Source organism: Equus asinus, chromosome 1, assembly GCF_041296235.1.
Source record: "Equus asinus isolate D_3611 breed Donkey chromosome 1, EquAss-T2T_v2, whole genome shotgun sequence".
Taxonomy (NCBI): Eukaryota; Metazoa; Chordata; class Mammalia; order Perissodactyla; family Equidae; genus Equus; species Equus asinus.
Genome location: NC_091790.1, coordinates 183,889,099 through 183,902,466, shown reverse-complemented (window position 1 = coordinate 183,902,466; position 13,368 = coordinate 183,889,099). Strand labels below are relative to the sequence as shown.

Here is a 13,368-nt window from a genome sequence, read left to right as displayed (position 1 = left end):
ATCTTCAGAACCTGTGAATATTATGTTGTAATTGAGTGTAATTAAGTTATTGATCTTGAGAGGAGGAGCTTATTCTGGATTATCCTGATGAGCCCTAACTTCAATAAGATGTATCCTTAAGAGAGGGGCAGAGGGACTTTTGAGAGAGAAGAGAAGGAAGCAAGGTGACCACGAAGACAGAAAATGGAGTGATGTGCCACAGGCCAAGGAATGCCTGGAGCCCTCAGAAGCTGGAAGAGTCAAGGAATGGATTCTCCCCTAGAACCTCAGGAGGGGGTGCAGTCCTGCTGACAGACTTCTGGCCCTCAGAGCTGTGAGAGAATAAATTTCTCTTGTTTTAAGCCACCCAACCTATGGTAACTTGTTACAGCAGCCATAGGAAGTACACAGTGGGGGAAAAAGTGCAACTAACAGCTAAAGATAGGTTTTTGGATTCCATAAATGTATTCATGGTTCTTCTGACCCAAAGAATACCATAAGGTGATTGTATTGAAGTACTTAACTAATTCTGTTGTAGACATTTCACTATGAAGTAGTGAGGTTCTTGTCAGTAAAAATATTAGAGGCTAGATAAGCATCAGAGTGCTATTAAAGGAATTCTTGCATTGGATGGAGATTGGCTTAGATGATCTCAGATCCCTTTCAACTCAAGAATGTATTTCCATAGAAAAATTTGCTTCCAAATATTGAGGTTTAACATTTTAAGGATATTAGAACAGCCAAACATTTAGAAAATTCATTCACCTGGAAAGGGTGTTTGAAGGTATAAGGTACTCAGAACTTACCTTCTATAAACATTCCAGATCAGGAATTCTGAAGGGATACCAGAGGCTACTAAAAATTCACCAGTGGAAAGATAAGTAAAATAACTCACGTGTTTTCCAAAAATCACCAATTACCCATGCCAACATTTCCAAAAGTATTTGCATGTCGGTACAATGCTTTGCTAATATAAACAGAGCTTTGATCTCTTCCTTTGTTCTATCCTATTTTAGAGATTACAATTCCCTTATATTGTTAAACTGCCACCATATAAATAGCTCAGTGTTGAGTGGTGAGATTATAAGGGAGGTAAATTATTCTCTTCACTATCACTATATTCTTTTGCTTTACAGAAAATGAGAAAGCAGGAGGAGGCCCAGTGGTTGTATTTAATGTATAGATAATAGACAAAGGTTATATTTAATGTATAGATAATAAAAACATGCTGTAGGCATATTTACTCTAAAATGTATTTTTGATGTTTCTTATGTTGAAAGGATCATATAAGACGTATTAAAACATGTTATTAGTATTAAACACATGTAAGAATACTACTAGCGGCTATAGAACCTACTGGGTATTTCACAAAGATTTATAGCTAAATTCTATATTTTGTAAAACATTCTTTTATTACAGAAAGCATTCTCTTATCACACTTTTACAGAAAAGTCTGGCCTAGAATTATAGGTAGAGCAGATGCTAATTGGCTGTACCCATTATTTCTGTGATAAGGGCAGGCCTTTCTTAGCCTCTGCAAAGTACCCTCAATACACACTTAGTACCCAGCTTCCTGGAGTGCCAAAAAAGTTGCAAAGTTCATACCAGACCTAGCCTGGATATTAAGGTGGTTACTTAGCTCATCGATTATAGCGTCAATGAGATCAAGGTCATGAGTTTGATTGTTGTATGAACCAGTGTCACTTTTGTTCCAGAACCACAGCTGCATCTTAATCTCAGCTAGTTTTATTGTATATATGGGTCATCTCAATAAGGTCTAGAGGAAAGAATTCAAACTCACCACAACTACTTGGGGGAGAAACAGAAACCATCGAGATACTCATTTATAGGATTATCTTTATATAACAATGATTATTGTTAGGTGGAAGAGCTGGGGGGACTATGGACAAGGAAGGCCAAGAAAGCCACAACTGAAAATATCAGCATAAAACACTGAAATGGGTGGTTTCAGATGCTCTGGAAAGCTGTTGAAATTCTCAAGAATCTCTAAGTCAGTCCCACCACCAACCTCAAGAGCTCACTGGGAAGCTGCTGTGACTATCTATCCGTATGCCTGGTTGCACCTGCCTCCCTGTGGGTAGAACATGCTTTCTCTGGCCCAGTGTTAGGCTTGTCCCTGTGAATGGCTTTTCGCCATTTGACTTAAGTCACATCCAAGCGGGAGCTTTAAATGTGCTGCATCGTATGGTTTAGTCTCTTGCTCCTGCCCTTCATGATGAGAACAGTATGTCCCAGGTAGGGACTATTCCATCAGCCTAGTGCCAGATTAAGACGACGTGTGCAGCAGAGCTAAATCTAGCAAGTTAACTTGAGCAGAGGAGAGCTGCAGCTGATCCCCAGGCCCATCAACAAGAAAGATAGATTTGTCATAAGTCAACTGAGATTTTGCAGCTGTTTGTGTTAGTCTACCCCCAGGGAATACTAATATGAGATTTTATATATTCATTCTCTTTAATTATATCCTTCCTCTCTATATCTAATATGTCTTTAAGATTCTCTTGTATTGAAGAATTTAAAGACCAAATTTCTAACTCCAGTTCAATTTTGTTTTATTAAAGTGCTTCAGTAGATAAACAATGTTATCAACCATCAACATAAACTTTACTGAAATATTTACAAATAAAAATCCTCTATAATATAAACACTCAAATAATGTTCTTCTATGTAGTAACAGTAATCACCATTGGAGGCTGGTTAATCTGAATTTATTCCTAACCACACACATGGTTCTCAAATTGAGAGATTTAAACCAGTTACCTTAACATATGGGGCTGGCTGGCAATACCTGAATGCTAGTCCCAGCAAGTCAGTGAAAAAATGATGTGATTTGAAACTACTTACTTATTCTTGATGCCTCAGTTTCTCCAGATGTACTGAGAATCAATCTTCCTTTAGAGAAGATTTGTAAAAAAGTATGAAATATTAAAGCTTAGCATACTTCAATGCCTCAGAAAGCATTCATGTGCATATTTTTTAAAAGGCAACTTATTCTTGACACAAACTAAATACTGTGTGGCTTTAAAAGAAATGGGTTGATGATTGCTCTTTCCTTGAAAATTGTCTTTTCACTCAAATCACATTAAAATCATAGATTAATAGGGTTCATAGATGATATGCTCAGTAAATTATTCTGATTGTAACGAGGACTGCTGTCCTACTCAGGTAAAATTTACAAATTATTCTGAGAAGTTTCATCCATTACATACTTAATCCTTCATGACATTTCTATAAAAACAGAAAGCCTGCTACCCTAAAAGCACAAAGAGGTGAAATCCAAGCTTTAATTAGAGTTTTGTTACAGTGCCTTTGGATATCATTAGTAACTCTATCATGACTTCCAAATGAGACTGTGGTTGACAAAGGACAGAATAAATAAGCCATTTTGGACTAGACCTCCTGGCACAACTAAAGTGGCCTGGTGCTATCATAAAAAAGATTCAGTAGTGTCAACGTTGTGGGAGGCATTTAAAGTAAAAAAGCTTGAAAATAGGGATGATATAATAGTGGGGACAGAAGACAAATAAAACGATCCTGATTGAATCAGAAACTTTTCTAAAAACCTTCTATCGGGAAGTATGTGATTCTGCTGTAGAAAAGCTTAAAAAGGTTGGTACATCAACTCTTATATTTTCAAAGAAATGTGCAGTACTTTTAGGTTAAATCTCCACATGACACTTTGAAACCACCAGCAGTAAAAAGGGAAAAAAAAATCAATCAATATAAAAGAAGAAAAATGGTAAGCTGTGATGCTCTTGCTGTTCTATTCAATTAAAAAATAAATCGATCATGAGCACAAATGGACACACCACCTCAATAAATAAAACCTCCTGTAGTTAACTTGTCATTTAAAAAATGAATTGTATGAAAAGGATAATTTTCTGCAGTGTACTCAGTCATTTTAAGACTGAAATAGTTTCAGCAAAACATGAAAGATCCTTAGAGGAGGCCTGACTGTTTCATATTGAGCACTCCACGCCCTATACAGAGTACACAAGGAATAATTTTCACATTGAACGTAGATCTCTTAGGGAATAAAGAAAAAACACTTTACACAACATACCTTTCTATAACATGCAGTATTTAGGTAATAATAAATCATCATCTTTCACAAAGAAGGTGCAGGTGCTCTAAAATCATCTTAGAGTTAATGAATTTAGGAAAAGGTGAGTGTCAAAATTTTAAATTTTAAATATAGACAATTTCAAAGTTGGTTTTGCCAAACCTCTGGTAAGTCCTAGGAATCCAGGGTGAGCAAGAGAAAATGTTCTCCCTATTTTATCACCTGCACCTCCCATCACCTATGATTAATGCCATGGGTCAAATCCCATAATAAACTTATTCTCATTCTTGGGGCAAGCAAAGGCTAGCCTGGTTCTAGGCAGGGAGTGGTTCCACAAAAAAGCCTGTCCAGGACTGATCCAGTAGGAGATTTCCAAGGCCAGCTGGGCACCCAACTGACCCCACAGCAAGTTGATCAATTTGTTCTGACTCAGGATCCTAGCCTTGTACCATCTCCAGGCCCAAGAGCCCCAAGAATGTCCCTGAACTATACTGGATGTCCTTGGGTTAGGCCAGCTCTCCCCTGGACAAGCACAGTCCTAGAGCTAGAAACAAAGTTTGAATGGGGAGAGTAGGCAGAGCACCATTTACTGGAGCCAACCACTATCTATCAGATGCTTTGTGGACAAGAGCTCAGTCAGTGATTCTGGAGCAGCTCCTCCCAACAGATGGGCTGTGAAAACACCTCTCTCTCCAGCCAGAGCTCATAGGAATAGTGAAAATCCTCAGGCAGATCCAACCTCTGCCCCAGCACACTCTGCAAACAGTTATCCACAGGTGAAAATTCAGAGTCCTGGGGTCTGTCATACCGGCGGCTGTTAAAAGCCTCAATGTTGGCTCTCAAGGTGCATTCTTCTGCTTGGAAGTCCCATGGCCTGGCATCAATGTCTGTGTTGGGAAGAGAGGAAAAAAAAGATGTTTACAATTCAGGACACTGCTCCTCTTACCACAGAGCATAGTCTATGGGATACCAACAATGGAAGTGCTCAGAATTTCCTTTTTTGTAAAGAGCAATGTACAAAGTAAGTATATAACATGCTGCCACTCTGGTTTAAAGAATACGCACATGCCCACATACATATGCTTATATATGCAAGGAATATCTTTGGAAGGGCAGTCTAGAAAATGGTAATGGTGATTACCACTGAGAAGGAAAAGTAGCCCTGAGGGAGGACTTCTTTTATTGTACTTCCTTTTCATTATTTCACTTTCTTACTAGTTACATGTATTATATTTTCCAAAATGGCAACTCAATTGCCTTTATTGAGCTTTCCTAGGGGATGGGAGTTTCCCATTTGAATAGAATCACCAGCTCTCAAGGAATGGGAAGAGGCAGGAAGGGGTACAACAAGGAGAATCAGAATAGACCAATTATTGAAGACTTTCCTGATTCCTGAACCTCCCCCAGCACATGGTAAATTAATATGTCAGCTTATGTTGAGATTATGAGGTGAAGACTTCCACAGAGATAAAAACAGAAAACGAATAATTTGCTTTGCTTCTACTTATCCCACTTTGGCACTTATTTCAGGGCTAGAGACAGATATTTCCCAGATCACTTATGTCCCACACTCAATGGTTTATCATAAGGAAGTACAGTTTGGGTTTGGGCTCATGATGGAGGCAACAGCAGATGTGCCATTTTCAGGATAAAACATTTTCATGTTTTAAAAATCTATAAGAATTTAAATAGTTAATCGTGCTTTATGTCTTATAGTAGAAGTTGTATGTTGGCTTGTTATCTGCCAATCATATACTTCCCTTAGTTCTCTGAGTTCTTTACTGCAGCATCCTCTAAAATCCAGGCAGGTTACAAATCCCAGCAAAGACAAAGTCATTAGTCATTTTACGAAAAACTCTTAAATACAATTAGGCAAATAATAGTCAAATCTCACTACAAAAAGTGTCGATATAATGAAAAAGCTCTCCAAACTAAATTCTTCCAAACTCTCAGGTCAATCTACAAGGTCTTGATAGGGCAACCAAATATAATGTCTCCTGATATGAGGCAATATGCAGTTCCCAACATTACTTAGAATGTACTATAGCTAAAAAGGTTCAAACTGAATTCACCAAACCTTTAGATCTAACTTTCAGTTTTCAGGTAATACTAGAGATAGAGGAATAAGGTAAATGACACTGTAAAGAAGCAAGCAGACAAATCCAGAAGACAGATATTTTGCAGGACCACTGGTCTAGTCCTTCAATTAGTCAGTTAAGGGGAAAAATAAAAAAAGACCACTAGATTGAAAATGAATAAAAGAATATAACAACCAGATTGAATGTGTGGTCTTGGGTTGGATTATGACTTGGAAAAAATAGCTTTAAGGGGCTGGCCCCGTGGCCGAGTGGTTAAGTTCGCGCGCTCCGCTGCAGGCGGCCCAGTGTTTCGTTGGTTCGAATCCTGGGCGCGGACATAGCACTGCTCATCAAACCACGCTGAGGCAGCGTCCCACATGCCACAACTAGAAGGACCCATAACAAAGAATATACAACCATGTACCGGGGGGCTTTGGGGAGAAAAAGGAAAAAAATAAAATCTTAAAAAAAAAAATAGCTTTAAATAACATTTTGGGCAACTAGGGGATTGGAATATGGACTTGATTTTTAGATAAAATGAAAACAAACTGATATGGAAAGGTGGAGATAATGTTAACTGAAAAGAGAAGATTATGAAATAGCATGTACAATTTGCTTTCACTTTAATAAAATGTGTGTATATGTATATATATATAGAAAAAGATCTGAAAGAATATACAATAAGATGTTAACCGGCAATCTTTGGGTGATACAAATATGGTATAAACATAGTAATATAGTAAAATGTTTGCTTATATTTTCTAACTGCTCTGTAATAATAAAAGCTTATTTTAATTTTAAAAACATCTGGAGAAACATGCCGCTTAAGGGAGTATCTTGGAAAGGGGGTAATTGTCCCTCAATTTACTTGTTTTATAAAATGGATTTTCATAGTTTACATAGGACAGGGTACATGCTGGAATTTGGGGCAGTGCCTTAAGGTTTAAGGTTTGTCATATCAGCACCTGACTATAATCACATATTTTCTCATCCAAAATATGTAACAATTCATACCAAAAGAGTATAGATAAATGTTTATTTAGTTTTGTTTAAACCCCGGGCATCTCCTGGAGGTCAAGAGCTCTCAGAGTACTCACCATTCCCGTAAGCCCAGTCATCATTCATGCGGTGACGTACTTTCTGGTAAATGGCTGACATGGTTTTCATGTTGCTTTTCCTCCACTGGCGCCCCAGGTACTTGGTCTGTATTTTTAGCAGTTTCAGGACATAAAGTTGCAGCATGGCCTGCTTCACCTTGAGGGCCCGCTTTAAGATTGGAGCAGACTTAAACACCACCAGCATCTGCCCATTTAAAGAGGGGTGGGAGTGAAGAAAGGCAGACAAAGATCTAAAGTTTCTTGGAACTTCTAACTCACAGACAAAATAAGCCAAACCTGGATGTCTTCAGAATACCCTGGGGAGCTTTTGGGAATCTATGGGCCAGGCTCTACTTAGATTTAGTCTTCAAAAACATAGAGGAACGACTCCATTTATATTTCTCAATATAAAGTTTCTCATATTCAAAGTTCATGATAAAGTGCAAAAAGTTTTGTCAGCCACACATGCCATTTCCACTATTACCAGTTTCTTGTGTATGTTCTGGAGATAATTCTATGTATACATATGTTACTTTTATTAACAAAAATGATAGCCAACTACATATCCTGTCAAATAGTTCCATACCTTGCTTTTCATTTAACAATATATCTTGAAAACTATTCCCTAGCAGTATAGAACTGCCTCATTCTTTTTAATGGTTGTATAATATTCTAAGGACGCACCATAAATTATTTAACCAGTTAGTCCAGTATTAATGAGCAGAGCATTTAGATTGTTTCCAATCTTTTATGATTACAAACAATGCTGTAATGAATAATCTTAGACTTGTATCATTTGGGATGTGTGACTATAATCCAAATAACAATGCTAACTTCTCTACCAGAGCTGCCCTGAGGGAGGGTCCATATTCAGCTCCCTGAAAAGAAATGAACTGGTGAATAATTATCTCACATAGAATAAGTACCCAGAATTAGGAGGTGCTAAATCTTATACATTATTCAGTGTCTATCTATAGAGCTCGTAAAGCAGAAAGTCCATAAAAATTTACTAAAGATTAAAATAATTCAATCATATGGATACCCCCCTGATCTGAAGTCCCACTTACCATGGTTCTGGAATGCTTCCATTTGGTCAGTTTATTGAGCAGCCTCAGAAGGTTGATGCAGGAAAAGAGGTTCCTCCAACAGAACTGATTGTTGTCTCCAGCTTCCTGTAATAAGGCATGCCCATCATTATCTTAACACCTACAAGGCTTTTATCCCCACAGAAGGCTGGAAGTCACTGTTGGTCTGTTTAGGTGAGGCCTTCTATATGAAATGCTACCCCTTCACCATCTTATTCTCAACACATTGAGGCCTCCAAGCATGCAATATCCCTCATCTGAAAACACAGCTGCCAATCCTGGAACACTCTGTACCTAGAGCAAGTACTAACTAGAAAGATGGTACATGAACATAGGAACTTCATTCAAGCAAGGTTTCTTGTACAGCTTTCTGCTTTAGGATCAGAAAAGAGATGACAGAATTTTACCCCCCATACTTTGCACTTATATAAGCTATGTTGGTAGCTGCTAGGAGTTTTTCTGGTGATTTCAAACTATATTGGATGGATCTGACATTCATTATGGTTGAATTTTTTTAATCAACCCCCACCCTCCTTTATCAGACCATATTGCAGTAAAGTGCTTAAGTCTCCAGCATGGAAGGAAAAATGGCAGATAGTTAATTCTAACCAGATGTTTCTCTTGTATGTTTCTTGATAGCTTGTGCACACCCGACTAGAGATAACAGATGGAGGTCAGATTAGAAACAGGTATCTATTCATAGAAACATCTTTTAGGGACAAAAATAAGAGTCTTTATGGATTTGGCAGGCTGTAAATACATACTGGTATCAGAAGCTACATAAGTCAATGAGCACACATGGTGGCCAAACTAACATCTTGGAAATTCTTCATGTCTACAATGTGATAGGAGAATGTAGGAGTAGGAGACGTGTAGAAGTGAGCTGCTGTCTGATGAACGGAAAATTAATCCCTCCTCTCTCAAAGTAATTTGAAGCAAGCAAGACAGGCATACATCTAATGTGGAATGAACATCCAAGATTTTTGAAAGTATCAGGCTCTTCTAAGTAATAAATAAGACTAAGGGTCAAAAAGTCTCAGGGAGGGGCCGGCCCCATAGCCAAGTGGTTAAGTTAGCACGCTCCACTTTGGCGGCCCAGGGTTTTGCCGGTTCAGATCCTGGGCGTGGACACGGCCATGCTGAGGCAGTATCCCCCATGCCACAACTAGGAGGACTCACAACTAAAAATATGCAACTATGTACCAGAGGGCTTTGGGGAGAAAAAGGAAAAATAAAATCTTAAAAAAAAAGTTTCAGGGAAACTTTTTAGAAATATATTTAAAAATAATGTTTTCCTTCTTGTAGTAAATGTTCAATATTGTGTTTAGAACTAGTCCTAGGAGGACCATTTGTTTCCTTCTAAGGAAAACTTCCATGGGAGTTTCCACTAGTGCATCAGCTAGTTTGGCTTGCCTAAAACAGTGCAGGCCCTATAGACGTTACATCTTGTGTGGCTATAAGAAGAGACAGACTTAAATGTTTATTTTTTTAAAAAGAAGTAAGGGAAACAAAAAACACATGGCAGAGGTACAAATATTTTCATGTGAGCTTCTTTTATCTTGATTTCTAATATGACAGCAGCTTAAAAAGCCTTGTATTCTCTAGCACCTCTTTAATAATATGTGAGTCTAGGCACGGCCTTGTTGAAGAAACAATGGAGTAGGCATCAGGACACCTGGATTATGGCTTTAGCCCTGGCTGTATGATCTTAGGCAAGTCATTTCCCAGTTTCCTATAAGAGGTTGAACTCGATAATCTCTAAGATCCAATTAGCTCTGACCATTCAATAATTCTGTGATTTACTGCAACATTTTCCAGGTGGTTCAAAAGTGAAGTTTTGAGTGAGAGTAAGCTGATGTTGGCTCCTTTTTCCTCAGAGTTCAGTCTTAAAAGAGTCCTAGGAACGACACCCCAGTTCCCTCCTGAAGACAGTCTTACCTGCCCAGGGCCTTGCTCTCCTTTCTTTCTGATAACACTTCCCAGATAACTAGAACTAGCCCTACTTCTTGCACCACCAGATGCTGCCTAGAGGGGGCACTGAAAGCACATGTGCTGGTCACTGGCTCTCTCAGGATAGCTGAGCCCAGGCTTGTTGTCTCCTTTGCTCGCAGCAGCAGGCTCTACGTGGAGCCCTGCTCAAGCTTTCTGCCTTCTTCCAACACAACAGATACATAATCATTTTCCCAGCAGGCCTTTAGCTCCATAGGTGCCTTTTCAGATTTGCCAAACTGGAGCATTTTCTTCTTTTTGCTTATGTTCATTTTAAAGCAGGTCAACTTCTTTCTCTCCTTTTTTTTTTTGGCAAGACTCAGCATATTAAGTAAGATATAAACTTCTGTGGAGAGATGTATTTTGCGAACAGCAGCACTTGGCCACATTCTCTTGTTCCTGGTACTTTACACTATCTAAAGGAAGACCTTTACTCACTTTCTAAGCTAACGTTAAAAAAGAAAACATTTGCCCATGTTCCACTCTCACAAATAAATACTTGTTTGCATATACCTTGGGTCTAAAGATTCAATTAAGGGAACACATCCTACCCTTTCAGAGCATCTCTAATGCACTATAAGGGTTCTGTTCTCAAAGATCCATCCATAGCCCAGCTGGGTAAGCCAAGCCAAATAAATATCCAGGCTTACGCCAATTATGTGGATAATTAACTCAGATGACTGCGGAAAGAACAGAGTGCTTCTTCCTTTGTATGAGGAAATCTGATGGGTTAGAAGCTGAGCACTAGAGGGGACTTGCTGTTCTAGTGTAATTCTGTCATCCACAGAAGCAAAACCTGTGGCCAGAGAGGGGAAGAGGCTTGCCCAAGGTCACATGATAAGTGCCCCAACCAGAGCTTGAACCTAGATCTCCAGTACTCACTGACTTCTAATACTCTATCTTAACACACTGTTCATCTTCTCATTGCACTTCTGGAATCCTAGGCAGAGAAGGTGATTCCTGACAGAAAAATTGGTTTGATCCCCTGCTTTCTCAGCTTCTTGAAGAGCTAACGGAAGAGAAGTTCTTTCTTATGTCCTATTATAATTCTTACCTCAAACAAGCAGAAGATAACAGTTTCCAGGAAAAATAACAAAAAAAAATAGTGAGGTTTCCTGCTTTAAAGGGGAGCATCTGACTTCAGTCAGCCTATGATCAGAGTGAACCTTTAAAGAGCCTTGCTAAGTGTTAAATCTATCTCAAACGTTCTCAATAGCCTATTAAAGTCCCTAAGTGATGATTATTATTTTCAGATTGAAAACCAGCTCTTTGCTGAGAAATCAAAATTATTAATATTAACTTGGTTATTTTATAATGAACTTTACAGTCCTTTACTTTCCTTGAAGTTGACGCTTATCTAATGGTCCAACCTCTCTTCCTTTTACAGATGAAACTTTTACAGCTTACAGAAAATCTGCTCCAGATCACTTTGAGCTGAAGTGGCAAAGCCAGGTCTGTCTCTGTTTTCAATACTACAAACTAGTCTATTTCTTTGCTCTAGGCTTAAGGTTTTCCATGCCATGTCAGCTCTGGAAAAATTTGGAATTATATGCAAAAACATTTGCTAGGTTTTAGTAGTTACTGGTTGAAAATTCACATAGCCATTTCTCAGTAAATGATTCTTTTGATTCATTTCTTTATTATGGTTCACATAACCAAAAATGAAGTCATACTTTCAGCTTAGATTTTCTTTTTCCACATCATTATAGAATAATTCCTTTATCATATGGATTTCTGACAGTTAAAGACCTAGGTTTAGATATCATAAAAGACAGTTATGATTCTCAAGTGGAATGAAGGGGTAAGGAAGGAGAAAGGAAAATCTCAAAATCATTTGGGGAGCTTTAGCAAACTACTTGTGCCCTGGGGAGAGACCTGGGCATGTGATTTGAAAAATCACCCCAGAGATTCTAATCTCCTTTAGCATTCATCACAGAAATGGTGACTAACAGGAAAATTGATAAAATGCTAAAAAATATTTATCCATGATCCTTCCTCTGTATAAATACCCATGGAAAATGAATATATACCTTTTTTCGGGGGAAGATTAGCCCTGAGCTAACATCTACCGCCAATCCTCCTCTTCTTTTGCTGAGGAAGATTGGCCCTGAGCTAACATCCATGCCCATCTTCCTCTATTTTATATGTGGGATGCCTGCCACAGCATGGCTTGATAAGTGGTACGTAGGTCCGCACCTGGGATCCAAACTGGCGAATCCTGGGCCATCAAAGTGGAGTGTGCGAACTTAACCACTGCACCACCGGGCAGGCCCTGAACATATACCTTATAATGTGTTCACATTATATCTAGGATAGAGAAACAATAATGCTAATAATGCTAAAAGCATTATTGGTTTTTAAATAGTGATGATAATTGTCAGAACAAAGATTATATTTATTTAAGAGGTTACAAATCATTGTTAAATAATGCCTGAAAGGAATGCTAGAGACCTTAATACTTGAACATAATGATTATATCCCAAAAAGAAAATAAAACCAAAATAATAATAACAAAAATCTTCTGAGATGTCTGGATTAAGAAGTCATAAAAACTAAATTTAACAAAAATAGATGAAAGCATCAGGTATATAAATTTAAGTAACAGAACATATTTTTATAGGTCTTTCTGAATATAAATCAAACCCAAGTTTGAGGAATTTTGCAAGGAACTAGCTTTTTAAAATTAACTTAATAGTTTCACTTGCCTAGATATAAAAGGAAATGCCAAAGATTTCTTTGCAAATGGCTACGTCAAGTAAATTCTGGCCCACTACTTTCATTCTACCTAGCTATAAGGCTTTGGACAACACTTCACCACTTCATCTGTTTCCTCATCAGTAAAGGGTGTGTCTGAGCAAGACACTGACTAAGAAACTTCTAGCTCTGGTACTTAATGATTCCACAAATATTACTTTTTCTCATTCCTCCATCTTTAATCTTCACAACTACTTGAGCATCCACGTTGTTCAAAATATACCTCCTTTGTATGTGATGCTGCTGTTATTAAATCACATTCTGTAGAAAAAAACAAGCATTTTGAACTTGCTTTGCAGTTGGCT

General features: G+C 38.1%; 1 protein-coding gene across 2 annotated transcripts in view; it reads right to left on the bottom strand.

The window, feature by feature from the left end:
• Nucleotides 1–2,524: 2,524 nt before the first annotated feature.
• The window catches only part of STRIP2 (striatin interacting protein 2), a 43,660-nt gene continuing 32,816 nt past the window's right edge, over nucleotides 2,525–13,368 (bottom strand). For both annotated transcript variants that reach the window (XM_070513279.1, XM_014854350.3), the window contains 3 exons: nucleotides 8,303–8,407; nucleotides 7,236–7,440; nucleotides 2,525–4,947 (listed from right to left, as the gene is read on the bottom strand). In XM_070513279.1, the coding sequence (XP_070369380.1) occupies nucleotides 4,697–4,947; nucleotides 7,236–7,440; nucleotides 8,303–8,407 (561 nt within the window). In that variant the 3' untranslated portion in view covers nucleotides 2,525–4,696. The remainder of the gene's footprint in view (nucleotides 4,948–7,235; nucleotides 7,441–8,302; nucleotides 8,408–13,368) is intronic.